This window comes from Cicer arietinum, chromosome 5 (genome assembly GCF_000331145.2).
Source record: "Cicer arietinum cultivar CDC Frontier isolate Library 1 chromosome 5, Cicar.CDCFrontier_v2.0, whole genome shotgun sequence".
Taxonomy (NCBI): domain Eukaryota; kingdom Viridiplantae; phylum Streptophyta; class Magnoliopsida; order Fabales; family Fabaceae; genus Cicer; species Cicer arietinum.
Genome location: NC_021164.2, coordinates 67588722 through 67610745, shown reverse-complemented (window position 1 = coordinate 67610745; position 22024 = coordinate 67588722). Strand labels below are relative to the sequence as shown.

The 22024-nt window shown below is 30.0% G+C and overlaps 4 protein-coding genes and 1 pseudogene across 4 annotated transcripts in view; 3 read left to right on the top strand and 2 right to left on the bottom strand.

The window, feature by feature from the left end:
- The window catches only part of LOC101489529 (serine carboxypeptidase-like 42), a 4685-nt gene extending 2253 nt beyond the window's left edge, over positions 1–2432 (top strand). Inside the window, exons 2-10 of the mRNA XM_004502524.4 lie at positions 160–267; positions 371–463; positions 560–652; positions 780–862; positions 978–1256; positions 1361–1494; positions 1605–1697; positions 1796–1913; positions 2020–2432. Coding sequence (XP_004502581.1) covers positions 160–267; positions 371–463; positions 560–652; positions 780–862; positions 978–1256; positions 1361–1494; positions 1605–1697; positions 1796–1913; positions 2020–2184 — 1166 coding nt within the window. The 3' untranslated portion in view covers positions 2185–2432. The remainder of the gene's footprint in view (positions 1–159; positions 268–370; positions 464–559; positions 653–779; positions 863–977; positions 1257–1360; positions 1495–1604; positions 1698–1795; positions 1914–2019) is intronic.
- Positions 2433–5766: 3334 nt separating this feature from the next.
- LOC101489207 (protein trichome berefringence-like 7) lies at positions 5767–8540 on the top strand. Its single transcript, XM_004502523.4, has 3 exons — positions 5767–6991; positions 7516–7674; positions 8048–8540. The coding sequence occupies exons 1-3, from the start codon at positions 6093–6095 to the stop codon at positions 8337–8339; spliced, it is 1350 nt and encodes a 449-aa protein (XP_004502580.1). The 5' UTR covers positions 5767–6092; the 3' UTR covers positions 8340–8540.
- A 5286-nt stretch (positions 8541–13826) lies between these two features.
- LOC101493862 (stearoyl-[acyl-carrier-protein] 9-desaturase 6, chloroplastic-like) lies at positions 13827–14666 on the top strand (annotated as a pseudogene).
- Positions 14667–14778: 112 nt separating this feature from the next.
- LOC101488883 (alcohol dehydrogenase 1) lies at positions 14779–17266 on the bottom strand. The gene is made up of 10 exons (XM_004502522.4): positions 17105–17266; positions 16797–16933; positions 16633–16679; positions 16188–16513; positions 16003–16085; positions 15823–15898; positions 15662–15723; positions 15425–15520; positions 15166–15327; positions 14779–15070 (listed from the first exon to the last, which is right to left on the bottom strand). Exons 1-10 carry the CDS (start codon positions 17139–17141, stop codon positions 14954–14956), a joined length of 1143 nt encoding a protein of 380 aa, XP_004502579.1. The 5' UTR covers positions 17142–17266; the 3' UTR covers positions 14779–14953.
- Positions 17267–20488: 3222 nt separating this feature from the next.
- On the bottom strand, positions 20489–21455 carry LOC113786742 (uncharacterized). The gene is made up of 3 exons (XM_027335123.2): positions 21316–21455; positions 21078–21153; positions 20489–20940 (listed from the first exon to the last, which is right to left on the bottom strand). The coding sequence occupies exons 1-3, from the start codon at positions 21346–21348 to the stop codon at positions 20621–20623; spliced, it is 429 nt and encodes a 142-aa protein (XP_027190924.1). The 5' UTR covers positions 21349–21455; the 3' UTR covers positions 20489–20620.
- Positions 21456–22024: the final 569 nt, after the last annotated feature.

The following is a 22024-nucleotide window of genomic DNA, read 5'->3' as shown; positions in this document are numbered from 1 at the left end:
TTGAATAAAAAAAGAGAGTGAGGGGGGGGGGGGGGGGGGTCAACTTAACTTTAGAGATTTTTTAATGTGATAACTACATCCAATTCAATGCCTTCTTCCAGGGCTCATGAAATGTCCTTTAATTGATAACAAATATGTATCCTTGTTAATTTTTTTCAGGTCCGGGATGTTCTTCCATTGGAGGAGGAGCTTTTACTGAATTGGGTCCATTTTATCCTTCTGGTAATGGACGTGGTCTACGAAAGAATTCAAAGTCTTGGAATAGAGGTATGAAACTATATGCATATGAATTTGTATTTTGATATTGGAGAACAATTTGGCTGTGCATTGATACCTAATATGTATTGTTTTCTATTCTTAATTTTGATAGTTTCCAATCTTCTCTTTGTGGAGTCTCCTGCTGGAGTTGGTTGGTCATATTCAAATACAACTTCGGATTATAACGCTGGTGACGCCTCAACAGGTATTGAATTAAATTTTAATTTGTGGGAAATAATTTATGTAAAGTTTTTATCTATGTAAAATAAAAATTATTTATGTGTGCAATTTTTTTTTTCAGCCAATGATATGCTTTTGTTCATGTTGAAATGGTACGAGAAGTTTCCTACCTACCGATCAAGGGAACTCTTTCTTACCGGAGAAAGCTATGCAGGTCGAGCAAATTAACATATTAATAATTAGTATGGTTAATATTTTGTTGATTGTGGAATGCGCCTCATTTCCCAATTTTAATAACTAATTTGTTTTATTACTAACATTTACATAATGTTAATATTCAGGACATTACATCCCTCAGTTAGCTACTGCTCTTCTTGATCATACTCGTTCAACTGGTTTCAAATTCAATTTAAAAGGAATTGCTGTAAGATCACATTCACACTATCTTTTTTAATACTATTTGGCTATTGAATATTTAATTAAGAGATTATGAAGTTAATTAAATAAAAGAAATCTTAATTTTTCGTTTGCTTTGTTAGATTGGAAATCCACTTCTGAATTTTGATCGTGATGCATACTCAATATATGAATACTTCTGGTCCCACGGAATGATTTCTGATGAAGTTTTCCTTGCGATTCAAAATGATTGCCATTTTGATGATTACACCTATGCACCTCCTCATAACGAATCTAAAGCATGCAATGATGCTTTGGGTGATGCTTATAATATTGTGAGCTCGTATGTAGACAACTATGATGTGCTTCTTGATGTTTGTTATCCAGCCATAGCTGAACAAGAACTCAGATTAAAAAAGACGGTACGTACTTTTTCCTTTTTTTAGTTTCCTATTTTTTTCATTTTAGATCATGAATTTATAAACTAACTTAATTAATTATTCGATTATTTCATTAATGCATGCAGCTTACTAAAAGAAGTTTAAGTGTAGATGTATGTATGGACTACGAACTCTTTTCATACCTCAACCTCCCAGAGGTTCAAAAGGCTCTCCATGCTAACCGTACCATTTTGCCTTACCCATGGTCTGAATGCAGCAAGTATGTATAAATTATAATTCTTTCTTTTTATTTAATAATCATATAAATGTCCTTTTTTTTTTAATTATTAATTGCTCAAATTTCTAACCTGCAATTTTTCTTCATTGCAGTATTTTAAATTACAGTAGCACAGACCCTGACATTAATATACTTCCAATTCTCAAACGGATAATTGAAAACCATATTCCAGTATGGATTTATAGGTAATTAATTTTCAACAAAAGATACTCATTGCATGTTATTTATTTTATAAATTAATTTTTGTAGTAAACTAATTATTTATGTTAAATTATCATGACAGTGGAGATGCAGATTCTGTTGTACCATTATTAGGCTCTCGAACACTCACTCGTGAACTAGCTCATGATCTGAAGTTCGGTATTACAGACTCATATAGAGTTTGGTTCCACAAAGGCCAGGTATATTTTTATTATCAATTTTAACCATTTTTTTGCATGTTGAAAAATGATTTTAGTATGGTTTTGCAATTTTATTAACTTCAATTTCCCAAATTAATGTATGTAGGTTGGAGGTTGGGTAACTGAGTATGGAAATTTGTTGACATTTGCAACTGTAAGAGGAGCAGGTCATATGGTACCATTTGCACAACCTTCTAGATCATTGCATCTATTTAGTTCCTTTGTGCAGGGAAAAAGATTGCCAAACACAACTAAACCTTCAATTGATTAATGATATTTGTTATGAATGGAAAATGAGATGATAAGTCTGCCAAACTATATATAACATGGAAATATATAGCAGATTAATCTATCATCCGATTAATGATTCTTACTAGATTTCAATATTTTATGGCCTAAAAATATGTAGCGGTTGAAAAAGAAAAATTAATAAGGAATGTTTCCTTGTAGGCCATTAGCAAATTGAATGGAAAGAAATTAATGAATTGAAGGTGAAAGATAAATTATTCCATTTTGTCTTGTCTATTGATTCATTGCATTGTTTGTTCTATGATCTTTATTTGGAAGCACGTTATGCTCTTTGTTCACAAATTCCTCTCGTTTCAATTTCAAAGAAAAAAAAAAGAGGTTAGAAAATAAAGCATCATAACATGCATCAATTAAAATTAAAACTTAGGTTTTTATATTAAATAATTCATTCTTACAAAAAATCGACTTGAATATTTTCTATTAAAAAGATTGGATTCTCAATTTGTTTCAACAAAAAAAGAAAAAGAGGATTTACAATCAAATTTAAAAATTCACAATTAAAAGCATCATAACGTGCATCAGATAAAAGCACATTATGCTCTTATGCTTCTAATTAAGATGAAGAAGGATTCAACAAATTCCCTGTTGCAATTTTGTTTCCATAAACTCATTATTTTTTTTAGTGAAAATAGAACATTGTGAGAAAGATAAACAATTGGTTTTGTATCAACAAAATATCATCATCCATTCATAACAAATTGGTGTGGTATATATATTCAAATTATTATAATATATGAACACTTAAAAAATAGTATTCTTATTTTATTGAGACTGTGACTCATAGGGTGTGATTACTCATGGAGAGTGATTAATTGTTTTTGCAATGCTCATCGGGTCGAATATCAAGAATTGATAAGACTCTGAAAATCGATAGTTTCACACCATAAATCACAACCGACTTCAAATCATACAGTAGAAAACACAACTCATAAGAATAATAATTGAGCTAATTCTCTAGATTCAAGGAACATAGAGACGGTGTTGTTATGGACCTCCTTTTCTGTTTGCGCCCCGCTTTCCATAAGAAATTGGCTCTAGCCCAAGTTTGGTGATAACTAGACGTCAATCTTCTTTAAATTTATATAGAAATCACTTATTTAAATATAAATTAATGAAAAAAAATTTAAGTAAATGATATTTTCGAGTAAAAATTGATTTCAAACCAACTTTCTAGATGAAAAAGAAGAAAGACAGATAAAAAGAACTAGATGATTCTATTTTTATTTTTTTTCATTCAAGAATATTTTCTCTAATATCAAAAGTGAAATCATTCGCAGATAACAAATATGAAATTGAAATGCCGCGGTCAAAATGAATCATTTTTTACCAAAAAAAATCAAAACTAATCATTAGTTTTTTATAGGAAAATGATCGTTTGAAATAGTTATGATAGTTTATTAGATTTGAATTCTGGACATCCTATTTAAATCTCTTTCGATTTCTTTAGTTCACGGATTGAACTATCTAAGTGTGACAAATCAACCATTAATTAATTTTTATAATTAAAAATTACGACATAACACGTTAAATCAACAATTGGACTTCTTGATAATCCGAATATATGAACCTCTAGGTGATTCAAACACGTCAAGTTATTTTTACTCTTCATAGATTTTAAATGCAACTTAATTCATATTATTGTAGCATTATCGTGAGGTCCAAGTTAATTCATATTATTGTAGCATTTTCGTGAGGTATAAGTTAATTCATATTCATTTAAAGCAAATTCTACATTAACTGACCACCTTGATGAGTGTTCAAATGTAGATAAATGTTTAAAAGACATTTAAAATTCTAATAGGGATAACTATACTCTTTAAAAATACAAACTAATAGTCTTTATGGATCTGTTTGATTGGCAACATATGATAGAGACATAATGATAAGATAAGATAAGATAAGAAACATGATATGATATGGACATGATAACAAACTTAATAAGATTAATTTATCATATTCAATATTTGATACACAACATATAACAAAAAATGATATGATTTATATTTTGACAAAATGACAAATTTGTCTTTATAATCTATTCAACTTTTTTTCTTTCAAAATAACATTAATATATATTTTTGTATAAATAAATAAAAAAATGGAAAAAAAATATAAATAATTTATGAAATAATTTTATATACCTAAAAAAATGTGATTTCTCTATCGATCACAATTAAAAAATGACTCACTCTCATAAAAATGTAAATAATTTATGAAGTAATTTTATATACTTGAAAAATTGTGATTTCTCTATCCATCACAATTGAAGAATGACTTACTATCATAACATATCTCGTTGATCAAACTCTCTACAAATTCTCCCCTTAATCCCTCTCTATCAATTAGTCGAGTTCTAATGCTATTTTCATAAAACCACATTGAAAAATGACTTAGTGTCACCAAAATTACTAAACAAAGTTCAACCATCTCTAAAAATATTTTCTCTCACATTAGATATAGCATCCATTATTTTTTTCTTATAAATTCATATTTACTTATATATAAAATTATTATTATTATTATTATTATTATTATTATTATTATTATTATTATTATTATTATTATTATTATTATTATTATTATTCATCGACACAATATAGAATATCAATGCATATCATAACACATAATATGGAAGGTAGTGGAAAATAAACATTATTTAATTTAGTTTAAATTAAGTATTACTAAACAAGACCGATAGATTTAAAAAAATTGATCACCTTATCATAAAAATTTGATTAGTATCATATGCGAATAGTGAATCAAAAAGGTATTCTTATTATTGTTAGTGAACCACCCTTATAATATTGATGGTTTACATTTGGATTTAATATATATTTTTTACATTCAGTTTGTTAAATCCAAATTAATTATATCATTATGTCGACCAAAATAAGGCGAACAATAGTTATTTAATCGTTTCAAAAAATTTCTTTAACCATCATTAAATTTTTAAATAACTTTTAAATACAGATATATCAAACATTACCGGTTATTTTAATATCTCACTTCAAAAACTTGTAATAAGGTAACGGATGAACATATAGTATGTTATAAGTAGGATTGTTTAATTGTTTTTGTCTTATTAGACTGTATTCCCAATGTAGAATAAAAAAAATTGTATTACTAAAGCACCTGCTTATCTTATTGTGAAAACTTGGATTCGTTTTTTGAACAATAGCAGTTGTACTAAAAATATTGACCGTTACAATAGAACATTAAGAAAAACTCAAGAATCCTATCTAATAGAATGTCACTTCCAAATAAAAACCATCTCATAAATAGTCCATTAAAATTTATTTGATCAAAACTCTCATTCTTCTAGTTTTTAAACTATTTTTAATAGTATATAAGGTTTCTCTTTTATTTATATAAGTACCAACTTTTATATTTTTTTCTATTTCTCTTAATCGTAAATAAATAATTTAACTCTTTTAAAATGAAAAATCCATAAAATCGACTAATGAGTATTATATGCATGTAATATCTTCTGGTTTTATTATTTAAAGTGAAGTACCCATCTATAAAATGCATTCTTCTATTCTACAAAGTACTTAGCGTGTCCAATTACAACATTAACCTCACCTCACTTGCATTTCCACTTTTTGAAGCTACTCAACTAACTCCTACATTCACAACCACCACCTCCAGCATTCTTCCCTTTCATTAAAAAACAAAATACAAAAACAAAATCTCACTTCATAAAACTCCAACCTTCCATTTTGTCTATGAATGTTCTGTTCTAGTGCTATAAAAATAAGCTTGTTATGCCTATACATAAAATGCACCTTATTTGTGTTGAACTTATGTTTATGTTAGTGTGATTATGTTAACATAGGTTATTGCTTCCTTCCACTCTACTTTACTTTTACAATGGATATTTGGGATAGTTGGTTGGTTTTGCAATTAATGCAGTTACTGGGTATGTTCAGTTTTTGGATCTCATTTTCCAAGTTTACAACTTTATTCTCCAAGAGTTACAAAATTATCAAAGGTAACTGCAATGCATGGATCTTAGTTTCTTTCAATTTGTTGGTCACAACTGGGTCTTTGATATCATTCATGTTAGTCCTTTCATGGGGATATTCATATGCATTTCCCACTACTCACAAAGTTATTCAGAGTTATGAAATTAATCCTAGCACTAATTATAGTTCTAATTCACTAGTTAAGAGCTATGACGATGAGGCTTTAAAATTCAATGTTTCAAGGGACACCTGCCATGTGTTTGATGGAAGTTGGATTCAGGATGATAGTTACCCTTTATATGATGCTTCTCATTGTCCATTTATAGAAAGAGGTTTTAATTGTTTGGCAAATGGACGTAAAGATAGAGGTTTTACAAAGTGGAGATGGAAACCAAATAATTGTGATATTCCAAGGTTTGATGCACATAGAATACTCGAACTACTTCGTGGGAAAAGGGTTGTTTTTGTCGGTGATTCGTTGAGTAGGACTCAATGGGAGTCTTTGATATGTTTGCTAATGACAGGAGTTGAAGATAAGAAGAGTGTTTATGAAATCAAAGGCAACAAGATCACCAGACAGATTAGATTTCTAGGTGTGAGGTTTAGTACTTTTGATGTTAGAATCGATTTTTATCGTTCTGTTTTTCTGGTGAAGCCTGGTCCGGTGCCTAGTTTTGCACCGAAGAGGGTGAAGACCGCACTGAGATTGGACAAGATCGACGATATTAGCCGCGAGTGGATTGACTCTGATGTGCTTATATTCAATTCAGGCCACTGGTGGACAAGGACTAAGCTTTCTGATATGTGAGTAACTTAATCCTACAAACAGAGATGCATTTTTTTTTCTATGCAGAGAATGATATTAGATATACCTTTTAATGGTCTAACTGAGGGAAAATTGCTATCTTTTTATTCAAATGATAACATGCATATGATAATTTTGGGCACTATTGATCAAACTGAGGAAAATTTGCTAGGTCTACATGTACTTGTTATTGGTCCTAGTAATTCTTCTGATATGCCATTGAAACTGACAATACATACATGAACTTCAACATGATGATGTTTTATTACCATGACTATGATGAGACATCTAAAATATACTAATTGTTTTATTTCAAATGGTCTCTGATGAAAAATTGATCACTAATTGTTTTATTACCATGAAAGATGTGAATTGTCTTGTATATTCATCTGTTTTGAAGTTTTGTTTATGTCTGTGCACATGTAGTGTAATAGAATTTCCATGCAAGCTAGGATTAATTTGTTTATTTTTTATGAAAATTATCAACCATTTTCTGCTAATTGCTAACATGATCCTCAGACAGGGGCTGGTATTTTCAGGTTGGTAACTCACTGAAGCTTAGAATGCCAATTAATTCAGCATTCAAAACAGCTTTGGTCACCTGGGCATCTTGGGTAGAGAATACAATTGACACCAACAGAACAAGAGTATTCTTCCGTACTTTTGAATCATCACATTGGAGGTGGGTTCGTTGTAACTATTTTTGATCTTTTTGGATTAACTTATTTGATTTTATCTACCAACATAAACACCTATACGACTGTATGAGAGAGCTTAGAGAAACAACTTATAGATTGTCCACAAGCTATTTTAAACTTATTTCCATAAGCTCTCTAGGATAGCTTATAAAAACAACTTATAGCTTAAATATGAACAATTTGACTTTATTTTGTTGTTTTTCACATAAATAGCTTATATCGTAGTGCTTAATTAAACTTTTATGCAGAGAAGGCGTTACTCATTTTGTTTTGCAACTTTCTAGATGAGACAATGGCTAAACAAGAACCAAATAGAGGATTTATTTTGTTAACTTGATGTTTATCTTTTTGTACCAGTGGACATAACCGTAAGGCTTGCAAGGTGACTAGAAACCCTTGGAAGAGAACACATGGCAAGGACAGAAGCCCAATTTCAGATATAATCAAAAGAGTTGTAAAAAATATGAGTGCTCCTGTGACGATTTTGAACGTGACACCGATGGATGCTTATAGGAGTGATGGCCATGTTGGCCCTTGGAGTGACAATCCATCTGTAGCTGATTGCAGTCATTGGTGTTTACCTGGTGTTCCTGATATGTGGAACGAAATTCTCTTCTCAAATTTGCTACAAAAAGATGGAGCATGTTAACATTGTATTCGGTAACAATGTAACATTACTATGTTAGTCATTATACTATGTCACATCATTAACTCCATTAGCTTTTGAAAGTGAAAGCTTAATGGAGAAACCAATGTATATAAATAATACCAGCACTGAAGTGTTGCTGTGCCAATTCTTGGTGGACTGGAATATTAACTATTTAAATGTTAACATTTCTTTCTTTTTTCATTGACATTTTGTAAATCTGGCTTAGCTTTGGCCTGTTATTAATTATTGTGACTCTGATACCTCCTATGTTGGTGGTGTCTTGAAGTTGTTTCACAAAGTTTCAGGTCTTTGATTATAGAAATTGAAGTTAGATGTGGATACCGTTGGTAGAAGTACATGTCATTACTGGTCTAATTTGAGTAATTAGGTTATACATTTTTTCAGAGAATGTGACTTGCTGTAACAAAAAAGAAGAGCATGTGACTTGCTCCCACATCTTTATAAAAATATTTGCAAGTAATAACTTTAGATAACTAGATTAAATCAAAATACTACTTCCATCTGAGATATTCAAACTCAAAGTTCAAGCAAATGTGTTATAATGAAGAGTTTACCTTAAAAGGGAAGCGTTATCGCAATTATAAATAAGTTATCAACAATCATTATCATAAACAAGACATCTCACCATATAAGAAACCACGCGGTCGAATGCTGCTTTGTTTTAGGATAATAGAATATGCAAAATTTTAATGGAAAATCTTGTATTGATCAAATGATAAAAATTATTACAATAACAAATATAATTAATGAAATTTATATTTATATACTCAATTAGAATAACTAATTCTTAATTAGAATAACTAATTTGTAATTAACTTATAATTAACACTTAATTTGGATAACAAACTTGTAAAATCAAATTTAATGCAATAATGTTAAACAATTGTTGTCCTTAGATGTTTCTTTTTTACATAAAAATGAATTTTATTTATATTAAAAAAAATTGTACAGTATATATATATATAGATGTTAATGAAAAATAACCAAACAAAAACTTTAATCCTAATTGTCAAACTAATATCTTCCATCAACCAATGGTCTAGAATAATGTAAGATCTATATTTTTCAATATCATCCTTCTTTAGAAAAAAATATTTACTAGTATCGTTTATATCAACTATATGTGATATGTGATTTGACATGACAAATTCAATCATATGTTGACAAATTATTTATAGGAATAAGAGAATGTTGAATTTGATGATACCCTCAATAAATCTCTTGTTCAAAATTTAATACCGACAAAATGAGTCATTTGTCTGCGTGAACATCACACTAAAATGAAAAATCAAAAAAATGTTATACTACAATGGCTAACAAACTAATGTTGTACTCAACCACAAAATCATTGATAAAATACGGAGAAAAAACGAAATATATAAAAAAAATTACTTATTTAAACAAAAAGAGATAATAAAATAATTTTAAGAAATGATTACGAAGAAAAGAAAAAAACTCAAAATTTGTTGGTGTGTGTTGCAACAAAGGTTTCAAGTTGGCAAGCACTAGCATAATCTGGAATCCTCTATAGTTATGCACACAATGTGAAGGATACGATGATTTTAGGCAAAATTTTGATTCTAACAGCCGTGCATACATACTACAATTACTGAATACATTAAAAATGATTGGTTGAAATTATGATAATGTAATCAATCTCACAACTCAGATGTGGTTGTTCACACTTAAGTAAATTAGGTGACTACACTCAACGCTAGCTCCGTGATCTAGTGAATAATGTTCCATAAATGAAATGCATTAACTTAGGTGCTAACCGTTGGAGTAATCAAACCATATAACTACATTGGTTGAAAAAAATTAGAAGAAATGCGGTGTCCACGAAAAAGATGGGTACAACCGTACAAGTACCGAAGTACTCATAGTAAAAAATTAATTCAAAATTTATATTAATAATTAAATATGAAAAGACGGTGTTACTTCAAATAATTGATTTTAGGAGTATTACAGTTACACTCAACACAAACTTTTAGATTAGTTTCTAATAACTCTCTCATATCATCAAATCAAATGTACTTCTTTATTATAAATGAAAAGGCTAAATTACATTCGTGGTCAACATTTGAGTCCTTTAACTTTTTTTTTTTCTATTCCAGTATTTTATCTTTTGAAATAATTTCAATTTTACCCTTTAAGTGAGATTTCGTTAAGGCAACGTTAACAAATTCCCTCATCCATTTTCTTTCCAGTTTTTTCTCTTTGATATTTCTAAATCTCTTGTTTGGTATTCTCATTCCACTGATTTCCATCTTCTCATTTTCGTCTTCTTATTTTCCTGTTTTCTTCTCTCATCTCCACCGATTTCCCTCTTCTCATCTCCGTGAAATCGTTTTCCTCTGCGTGTTCTTATTTTCCTGTTTTTATTTTCGGTGAAATGCTATCGTCTTCGCGTTTTCTTCCTGAATCTCCGTGAAATCGTAAATTAATGATCTGAATCTTCCTGAATCGCGTTTTCTTCCTGAAGCTTCAAGAAATCGTAATCGCACATTGAGAGGAAAAGATAACGTGTTTATGGATTCCGATGTTTAATGATCTGATTTATTTTAGGGTTTAGGTTTAGGGTTTAGTTGGGTTCTTATTGTATTTATTAGTTGCATGTGTTTGATTTTGAATAATTTTATTCTTACATGTGTTGATTATTTTGGGTCAAGGGTTTGTGGTCCACACATACATATTCCTTCCTGTTTTTCTAAGATTATGGGGTCAGATATGTGGTAAAGAAAAAACTGATAAGAGAAAAACGAGTGGGACAAGAGAAGAACACGCGAAGATGAGAAGAGGGAAATCAATGGAGATGAGAGAAGAAAACAAAAAAATAAGAAGACGAAAATGAGAAGAGGGAAATCAATGGAGATGAAATACCAAACAAGAGATTTAGAAATATCAAAGAGAAAAAACTGGAAAGAAAACGGATGAGGGAATTTGTTAACGTTGCCTTAACGGAATCTCACTTAAAGGGTAAAATTGAAATTATTTTAAAAGATAAAATACTGAAATGGAAAAAAAAAAGTTAAAGGACCAAAACGTTACCTGGACTTAAGTTAAAGGACCACGAATGTAATTTAGCTAAATAAAAATGACTTGTGGAAAAAAATTCTGAAAAATATGAAATTGAGTAAAAGCACGTTTTATAAATAAAGAATCTAAAATTTCATTTCAATGAAAATAAAGGCGCCAAAAGTCATTAAGTGATTTTTAGTGTTATATAACTATTGTGGTTTAAGAAAGTTATTATGCGGCAGCTACTATTGTACTGCAACCATTATACATAAATAATACTTTTGATGCGAGTAGAGTTAAATTTTAATTGTTATGTATTGTATTTTATAAAAAATAATTACAAGTTAAACTTTAAACGAGATAAATATTATTTCTTTTATAAAAAAATTAGAGTGAGAGGGTGATATTTTACTCTAAAATAGAGAACAAACCTTTGAATTACATATTTACCAAATAATTTATACACTAAATCCTACCTCTCAACTTTAAAAATATGAAATATAAATCATACTCCCTTCGTCGACTCTATTTATATATAATACCTTATGACACATTTTAGGAATTGTTAATAAAAAGTTTATAGTTTAATTAATGTTTGTAATCTGTGTATGAATATTAGTACTAAATTTATTCTTTATATATAGAATTTTTCATATTATAAGAGAATTTGATTGTATTGATAAAGAATATATCTTTTTTTTTTAATAATAATAAATGTAACTAAAAATTTACAAACCATCTTATAATTAGGGATGAAATGAGTAGTTTTTTTTGTATGTCATATAATCATAATGTCCTCGGACTTTTTTCACACTACTTAATTTAATTTCACAATCATTTTTGTCTTACTAAGAAAAACAGCACTTCAACTGTGAACAATAAGTGTCAGATAACCTCCACCAAAGAGAAATAATTATCAGATAAATTTCAAGTATTGTAAATAATGATGTTTAAGATCATTTAACAAAATTATTTGACAATAAAAAATATATTACAATTTTAACGAAATTATATTACGACGTGATTTTGTGAAGGTAGGTGCACCCAATGAACTCACATTAATTGAAGTCTTATCAGCAATTTTGTCTATAGTACTATTATTGTTATACATATCTATGGAGCATGGTGTATATAAACGGTGGCATGGTTTCTGTAGTTACAACAAATTAGGAAATAGCAAACAATGATGATAACAACTTGCAACCAATTAGGAACATCACGTGCCTAGACACAAACACAAAGCCACATAAAGGCCCAATCGAAAACAGTCTTAAAAGCCCGAAATACACGCTCAATGCCACCCGAGAAAAAAGAAATTTTCAAGTCATTAGAGAGTTGGGTTTCACAAAGTTAGCCAAATCTGTGGAAATGGACCATACATTGAAATACATGAGTCCGATTTACGATTAAGTTTTTAAGATTAAGTCTGATTTATAGTCTATCATAGGTTTTTTTCGACATAACTTGACCTTTTTAAAAGTCTGGCTCTTAGCCTGAAAGCCTTATTAACATTAAAATATTTAAATGTTATATTTTACATATCTATATATATATTAAACAAAAAATAATTTTTCTAACAAAATAATTTTAAAAAAAATATGAAACAAACATTATTTAAACCTTAAAAAATAATTTTTGGTTTCAAAGAATAGATTTTTCCTAGGACAAATGCACCTATTATTACCTCTCAAACAAATATGGAATGACTAGCGAGTGATTCCATAATAAAACGACTCTCAAATATGGAACAATTACCAAATATGGAACGACTACCGAATATGAGAACAACTACCGAATATGGGAACAACTACCGAGTGATTGCCTAAGAGCATCTCCAACGGTAGCAAAATGAGTTTGTCCACCACGTAAAATTCAGTTTTTGGCGAGTTCACTGTTGGAGATGTGTCAAACTGTCACCACGGTTCTCTTTTATTTATTTATTAATTCACGAATAATAATAAATGTACGACTGGCAGTGGTGGACCATATTTAATGAACCTATGAGTTTATTGTTGGAGTAAAAAATGAATGAGTTATTTCAAGATGATGTGGCATGGTGGACTCATTTAATAAACTCATATTGAGTTCACCGTTGGAGATACTCTAATTGATAGACTTTAAAATAAAAAATAATATTAATAAATAATAATAATAATAATAATAAATAATATTAATAAATAATAAAATATATATATAAGTTGGTTTGTCAGACCTAGTTGGTTTTTTTATAAGTATAAATCTGATTTGTTTAAATATCTAAGCTTTAAATAGGTCTTGTCAAGCGATACCATAAGTAGGTCAGGCCATAAGCCCTTCACGGGACGATCTAACCTATTCTCATCCCTACTCGGAATGTTGGCAGCCACGTGATTTATAGCTGATGAGTTCATCGATCAAGTGAAGGTCTTAAGGGATCGAACGGCTGAGCTTGCAGATGATTAGTTGGTAGTTTTGGTGGGTGACATGATCACTGAGGAAGCATTGCCTACATACCAAACATGGATAAACTGATTGGATGGGATTGGGAATGAAACGGGTTCAAGTCTCAGCCCATGAGCTATATGGTCACGCTCCTGGACTGCTGAGGAGAATAGGCATGGAGATTTGCTCAAAACTTGTCTATATCTTCCTGGCCGGGTTGATATATATGCACATGGTCGAAAAAACTATCCAATATTTAATTGGAGTTGGCACGGTGATGATACATTTTTGCACACATATAACAAACATCGTATATGTGGAACAATTGCTGCAGACGAGAAGCGCCACGAGATTGCATACTAGAGAATCGTTGAAAAGCTTCTAGAAGTAGACCCCACAGAAACAATGACAGCCATAGCAGAAATGATGTGTGACAACATAGTTATGCCAGGACACTTGATGCATGATGGACGAGACCCACAGCTCTTCACTCATTTCTCAGCAGTGTCACAACGCATCGGCGTGTACACGGTTAGTGACTACATTGACAACGTGGAGGTTAGAGAAACTGGAAGGTTTGACAAACGTGCACAGGACCTCGTGGGTAGGCTTCCACCCAACAATATTAAGAATTTACAAGAGCGTTGCTGATGAGCTAGCGCAAAAGATGAAACCTAAGTTTAGTTGGATCTTCAATAGAGAGATATCTTCATGAAAGTACCCCAAATATTCAAAACCCAATTACTATGTTTTTTTACAATATCACTCTACCTCAGTGTCTGCTTATTCTGTGCTCTTTAAAATGAGTTAAGAACCTACACTGATTGTGCTGATATAGTTATGATTTTACTTACACCTTTATTTCTGTTCATTTTTCTGATAGTAAATCATCTTTGAGGGTAGTATAGTTTCTTCTTAGTATTTTGTTTAAGATTGTTTACCCGTTTTCCAGTTCATCATAGAATAACACAACAACAAATTAACAAAATCAAAATCTAGTTTATGCTGTATTAGAACATTCCAGCAGCAAAACTCGTTACATGCAAACTTCCCAAACTCAATAATCCAAAAGGGTTTATTTATGAAATTTATTTTAAAACTAGATTGAAAATTCAGTCCCCCGCTAGGGACTATTTCAACATTGATCAACAGTTTTACTCATCCATGCGAATGATACAACGAATGGACTCCCCCTTCAGCATGTAATCAAAAGCTTTGTTAATCTCTGAGAATGGTATTGTGTGAGTAATGAACTTTTCAAGTTCCAGCTCCTGCAGTATCACCATAACATCACATTAGCAACACAGATATCATAGTTTAAATATATTTTTGGTTCCTACGCTAGATTCGATGTCTATAAACTTACCCCTTTCATGTATTTCTCTACAACATTTGGAAGATCGGTGCGAGGTTTGAAGTTGCCATAGAAGGTACCCTTAAGAGTCCTCTCATGCAAGAAATTCGCAGGATGAGTTTTGAATGCATCATCTTTGCTTGGTACACCAACAAGTACAGCAACACCCCAACCCTAAGAACAACAACACATCATGGTTCAGCTTTACCCTCAATAAGCTTTATAATTACTTTAGCAACAAGTAACAGCAAATAAATTTTGTTTAGCATACATCGTGGACACATTCGAATGCTGAGATCATAGCTTGGATACTGCCAGTACATTCAATAGCACGATCCACGCCTCCGTTGGTCATTTCAGCAATTACCTGCACATCAACTTTCACATCTCAATCTCCTCTAATGAAAACATAGAGTTTTTTTAATAAACACTTCAAATTCAAAATAGAAAACGAATAAAGAACAAAAATACGATAAACTAATATAGACTAAATTGTCCATGAACTAACTTGTTGCACGGGTTTGTCATGCTCTTTTGGGTTTACAAACTCATTGACCCCAAACTTCTTAGCTGCAAACAAGAAAAAAAATAAGAAATGTCATTAACAAAAGAATAAATTTATGTTGACCCAAATCTTCAATCATTTGATGGAAGATAAAAGCAATCTACCTAATTCAAATCGGCTGGAAACTAAATCAACCCCAATGATTCTTGATGCACCAGAAATCCTTGCCCCTTCAGCAGCCTAAATTTAAGTTTAAAGAGAAGATCAGAAGTTAATATTGGCTCTTTTCATTTCCAATAATAACTGCAACACACACACAGACTAAAAGTATAAGAGTAACATACAGCAAGGCCAACAGCTCCAAGTCCAAAGATAACAACAGAGGAACCCGGTTTCGGTTTAGCAACATTGATAGTAGCACCAAGACCTACAACCATGAATGTGATTTTAATTGAGAAAACATAGATAGACACTCGTAATTATAATTTACTATCTGAATGTAGGGATCTTGAATAAAAACCATATATACCTGTGCATATTCCACAACTGAGAATACAAACTTTGTCAAGTGGAGCAGCAGGGTTGATCTTCGCAACACATCCAGCATGAACCACAGTGTACTCACTGAATGTGGAGGTACCGACGAAATGGTGTATGGGCTGTCCCTTGATAGAGAATCTTGACTGGTTATCATTGATCATGACACCCCTATCTGTGTTGATCCTAAGAAGATCACACAAGTTGCTTTCCTCAGACTTACAATGTGGACATTCCCCACACTCCCCAGTGAATACAGGCAGAGCATGATCCCCTGGTTCCAGATGAGTCACACCCTCCCCTACGCTCTCCACAATCCTAATCAACATGCATTTACATTACAAATCACATTTTAGGAAATGAAAAGAATAAATGTTGTCACAAATTGAGACAGAGGAAAAAAGGTTAGTAATTTGTGAGAAGAGAAGCATAGATACCCTCCAGCTTCATGACCAAATATACGAGGAAACAGTGGAGTCTGACCCTGAAACAGGAGAAAACAAGAAACAAAACCATAGTAAGCAATTGCAATTAATGTATAACGAAGAGGACATTGAATGAAACAAAATAAGAAAGTAAATAAATAACATAATATAATTACCTTAGCTTCCCAGAAGTAAACATCAGTGTGACAAAGGGAGGTGAAGAGTATCTTAAGACGGACTTCACCGGCTTGTGGTGGCGCCACCTCCACTTCTTCTATCACCAGCGGCTTCCCCGCCTCCCATGCAATCGCAGCTGGTTTATAACAATCAAAGGATTCAGTTAGTTAGTAGCGATCATAAAAAAAAAACAGAATAGTGCGCAAATAAAATAAATTTAAAAAATAAAGATCCAAAATGGATCCTTAAAAAGCAAAAGGATCGATGGAAATGAAAAATCGCAAAGGAGATAGATGAGATGGGTGACCTTTGCATTTGATGACCTGACCAGCAGTATTCGACATGGTTAACAAAGTTGATGAATGAAGAATTCAAGAGAGATGAAAATGGTTGAATTTAACAAGTGAAAATCTAATAGGATGGAATTGAGGGATCAGTGAGTAAGTAGCTTGAAGAATGAACCAACCACGTGTCTTGTGAACTATTTATAGAGTAAAACAAAATGGAAAGAGTTAGTTCACAAACAAAATACAGTTTGGTTTGTGGGGCCGCTTTTGCTGTTTGTTTTCTTTTCCATTTCCAAGCGGCGCCTTCGGGCTTTTACTGTTTCACATATCATTACCACCGACTGTTGCTGGTTTTCTAGTTTCTAGTTTCTTCTATTTCTTCTTCTTATTATTATTTTTATCTTTTCCTATTTTGTCATTTCTCATCGTCTTTTTTACCTGTAACTGTGACAGAATCATTATTATGTTTTTTTTCCTACCGATAATTGTGAAAATATTTAGGTCCCAACCTAGATAAAAATAAAGTAACGCGTGAGTAGGGATAGGAATAGGCTAGGCCGTCCGACAGGGGCCTATGGCCTGGCCTACTTATGGCCTGGCCTGGCCTATTTAATAAAAAGATCAGGCTATTTTTAAAGCCTATTTATTTAAATAGGTCAGGCTCAGGCTTATAAAGAAGCCTATTAGGCCTGACAGGCCGGCCTATATATATTTAATTATTTATTAATGTTATTTTTATTATTATATTAATAATATTATTTTCTATTTTAAATTTTATCAATTAGACAATCACTCAGTAGTCATTCCATATTCGATAGTCATTCCATATTTGGTAGTCGTTCCATATTCGGTAGCCATTCAATTAGTCCTTCCATATTTGTTTGAGAGGTAATAATTGGTACATTTGTTTTAAAAAAAAAATCTATTCTTTGAAATCAAGAATTATGTTTTAGGGTTTAAAGGATGTTTGTTTCAGATTTTTTTAAAATTATTTTGTTAGAAAAATTATTTTTTGTTTAATATATATAGATATGTACATTGATATTGGTATGTGGAGAGCATTTAAATATTTTAATATGAATAAGGCTTTTAAATAGGCTTCCAGGCCAGGCCAGGCTTTTAAAAAGGCCAGGCCAGGCCGAAAAAAAAGCCTATGATAGGCCGTAGGCCAGACTTAGGCCTAAAAAATTAATCGTAGGCCAGGCTCAGGCCTTACAAAGCCTGACCTGGCCTGACCTATTCTCACCCCTACGCGTGAGTTTATAAAAATGTTAATCTTGACTCAGAAAAAGAAAAATTATTATTTATAATATTCAATATAAGAGAATTTATTTGGAAGTATTTCATTTTGAAAGTTCCTTACACCAAGTATCCCCTTGCAAAACGTAATAAATAAACATACAATAATTTTAAAAATGTCATATTTATTAGTTTTAAAAAAATTAACAAAACAAATGAATAATACAGTAGTATTTTTTAAAAATTATATTGTTATTTTTCAATGTGACTTCTAACAGTTATTTTAGTCCACAAAATTATTAATAAAAGACAGTCAATTTAAGGATGATTTGGTAAGTTCTATTCATATAGAAATAATAATAACACCCTCTCATATTTGGAGTTGCCAAATACTGAATTTCTTAAAAGTTTTCTTGACCACTAACTTTACAAATAATAAAACAAATGAATAATACAGTAATATTTTTTAAAAATTATATTGTTATTTTTCAATGTGACTTCTAACAGTTATTTTAGTCCACAAAATTATTAATAAAAGACAGTCAATTTAAGGATGATTTGGTAAGTTCTATTCATATAGAAATAATAATAACACCCTCTCATATTTGGAGTTGCCAAATACTGAATTTCTTAAAAGTTTTCTTGACCACTAACTTTACAAATAATAAAACAAATGAATAATACAGTAATATTTTTTAAAAATTATATTGTTATTTTTCAATGTGACTTCTAACAGTTATTTTAGTCCACAAAATTATTAATAAAAGACAGTCAATTTAAGGATGATTTGGTAAGTTCTATTCATATAGAAATAATAATAACACCCTCTCATATTTGGAGTTGCCAAATACTGAATTTCTTAAAAGTTTTCTTGACCACTAACTTTACAAATAATAAAACAAATGAATAATACAGTAATATTTTTTAAAAATTATATTGTTATTTTTCAATGTGACTTCTAACAGTTATTTTAGTCCACAAAATTATTAATAAAAGACAGTCAATTTAAGGATGATTTGAAAAAAAAAAAAAAAAAAAAAAAAAGTAGAATTAACTCCAAAAAAACTTACTTCATTTAAAGTTTTTCAACAAGACCTGTGTTTATTTGCAATGCATTCTCAATATTTCACATTCATGGCATGTTTTGAATGAAAGCACAAAATTACGGCATCTTGCGCCCAGAAATTATGGGGAGTATTTATAAAAAAAAAGTGCCTCCAGACAGTAATATATAAATAAATAAACGGTTTTTATATTTTTGACAATTTTGATTGTTTTATAAAAAATTTAATATAATTTTAATCATTTTATTTTTTTTATCAAATTATATAATTGATTTTTTAATTAAAATCCAACAATTCAGTTCTTTCATTATTTTTTTAAATAAAAAAATAGTAATTTAATGTAATTAAAATAATGATACATACGATTCATGATTTATGTTATTATAATCATTAATTATTTATATTTTATTAATTAAATTATAAAAATACATATTTCTATAACTTCAAATTAATATTTTCAAAGAGTTTTATAATAATTTTTTTGATATTAATTATTCAGCGTCATCTATTTATTAATCATATTATTTAAAATATGTCAAATTATTATTTTTTTAGTCAAACAAATTATAAAAATGACCAAAATTGTCAAAGTATTAGAATAGATAATCAATTTTACACAGGTGAAAATAAAATAATTAAAACTGCAATTAAATTTAAATAAAAACAAACAATCAAGACAATCTTGATTGGTATCATCAAAAGATACCAATAATAAATAATTTTGAAATTTAAACTTGTTCCTTTGGTCTCATTTTAAATATCACATTTGTTATTTATTTTAAATTATTTGTTATTTTATAATATCAATACAACATTAATTATAATATATTTATATTTATCATTTCTCAAGTCATCAAATTTTTTACTTAATTACAATTAATAAAAATATTTAAATAAATAAAATTTATTTTATCATTAAAATCAATAAAATTAATTAACTTTTTAACATTTGTGCACAATTCAACTCAGATAATTAAAATAATATCAAGTGATAAAGAATTCCCTTGTGCCACGTTGAAAACAAAATAACAATCAGATTAATTAGAATTGTGAACCTTACAAATACCGGTTCACAATCATATCACTATTTTATCAAAAGGGGTCTTGTGAATCGTGATGATCATATAGTAGACCGAAAGGAGTTAATTAAATCAAACAAAAACATCAAACAGTAATACTAATAGTGATACTGTTGGAGTGATGCCGCTTCAACAACAGCCAAATTCATGTGTTTTACATCCAGTAACTATTATAAGACAATTGTGGAATGTAACAATGGTTCTGATGAGGGGCAGAATGGGAATAAGACATTGGAGGAGGAGGATGGGTATAATATCCTCTATTGTTGTGATATGATGCTGTGTAACCAGAGATGGGCATATGTTGATCCATACCATAGTTGTTCCCATTGCCATATTGTTGTTCCACTGTTTTCATCCAACAAAGCTCTACTTTCTTTGCATGTTTTGTAATCATTCTCAAAATTTTATGTGGATCTACTTTCCCTGAAATATATATCATCCCATCTTTTGTATCCAAATTGTAGTTTAGCCCTAAAATTGAAACATAGCATATATGTATATTTTAACATTTATTTAATTACCAAAAAAATAGTTTATTAATAATAAATATTAAAACTGTGTCAAAAATAAAACTAATACTTGAGGGAGAGAAAACATGAAACACATACCTTTGATTTTCCTCAAAATTTTGCTAGTAGTTTCTGACCAACCTTTACTATTAGTATCCACTTTCAAAGCACAAGTCTACCATGAAAAAAAAAAATTGAAGAACTATACATGTGAATATTAAAGTAGAGTTTGAATTTGTATAGTGTATATATGGAAATATAGAATGAACTAAATACATATTATAAAAGAAAATGAAAGAAATTACGGATGATAATATAATAGAGTATAGGCACCAACCAGGTTAGATTTCGTTCCTTCATTGAAAAACATTGTGATTTCAAAAGATAGATAAAACAATGGGTTAGAAATGAGAGGAAAGGTCTGAGCCGTGAACAGAATTTTATAAGATTACGACATTAGCAACTGAAAGTTTATTTTTGGAATAAAATCTTTCTCTCATAAATGAAATGAAATAAATGAAATTATAGCAAATCAATTTCAAAAATTAAAGTTTCGGTTGATTTGCAAATCAATTATGGAATATCTTTACATGGTGAATATTCCACGATTATTCTTACCCTTATATCATATCATATGTCCCTACGCTATCACCGTTGGATTAAGATTTTCTTTGGTAAAAGCATCGGATAAATAAATTAGTTTTTATATTAATAAGTTAATTAATTAATGGTAAGTTTATGCATATATCAATTTATCTATAGCATTGTACTTTCTACGTGGCCACCCCAAATTTTTCAAATTTAAAAAAAAAATACTTTTAGTAATTTTTAAATATAAAATAATTTTTATTTTATATTTATAAGAGACATTTGAATTATAATTTAATATATTTTATGGACTAATCCAGGATCAGACGTTGATGATGTGCAAAACAATGTGATACAAAATTGTATGTTTGTATTTTATATTCTCAAATTCTAAAATTATTCTTCCAATACCATTAAACATTCCTTGTGTTATCAATGTAGAATCGTGATCTCACATA

Bases quoted from the DNA above. Each gene is read 5' to 3' on its own strand.
- LOC101489207 (XM_004502523.4), top strand. From the start codon at position 6,093: ATGGATATTTGGGATAGTTGGTTGGTTTTGCAATTAATGCAGTTACTG. The intron at 6,992-7,515 runs GTGAGTAACTTA...ATCCTCAGACAG, and splicing joins AGGACTAAGCTTTCTGATAT to GGGCTGGTATTTTCAGGTTG. The intron at 7,675-8,047 runs GTGGGTTCGTTG...TTTTTGTACCAG, and splicing joins TTTGAATCATCACATTGGAG to TGGACATAACCGTAAGGCTT.
- LOC101488883 (XM_004502522.4), bottom strand. From the start codon at position 17,141: ATGTCGAATACTGCTGGTCAGGTCATCAAATGCAAAG. The intron at 15,899-16,002 runs GTATGTTACTCT...ACTTAAATTTAG, and splicing joins TTGGAGCTGTTGGCCTTGCT to GCTGCTGAAGGGGCAAGGAT. The intron at 15,724-15,822 runs GTAGATTGCTTT...TCTTGTTTGCAG, and splicing joins TTCCAGCCGATTTGAATTAG to CTAAGAAGTTTGGGGTCAAT.
- LOC113786742 (XM_027335123.2), bottom strand. From the start codon at position 21,348: ATGTTTTTCAATGAAGGAACGAAATCTAACCTG. The intron at 21,154-21,315 runs GTTGGTGCCTAT...TTTTCATGGTAG, and splicing joins AAGGAACGAAATCTAACCTG to ACTTGTGCTTTGAAAGTGGA. The intron at 20,941-21,077 runs GTATGTGTTTCA...TTTCAATTTTAG, and splicing joins AATTTTGAGGAAAATCAAAG to GGCTAAACTACAATTTGGAT.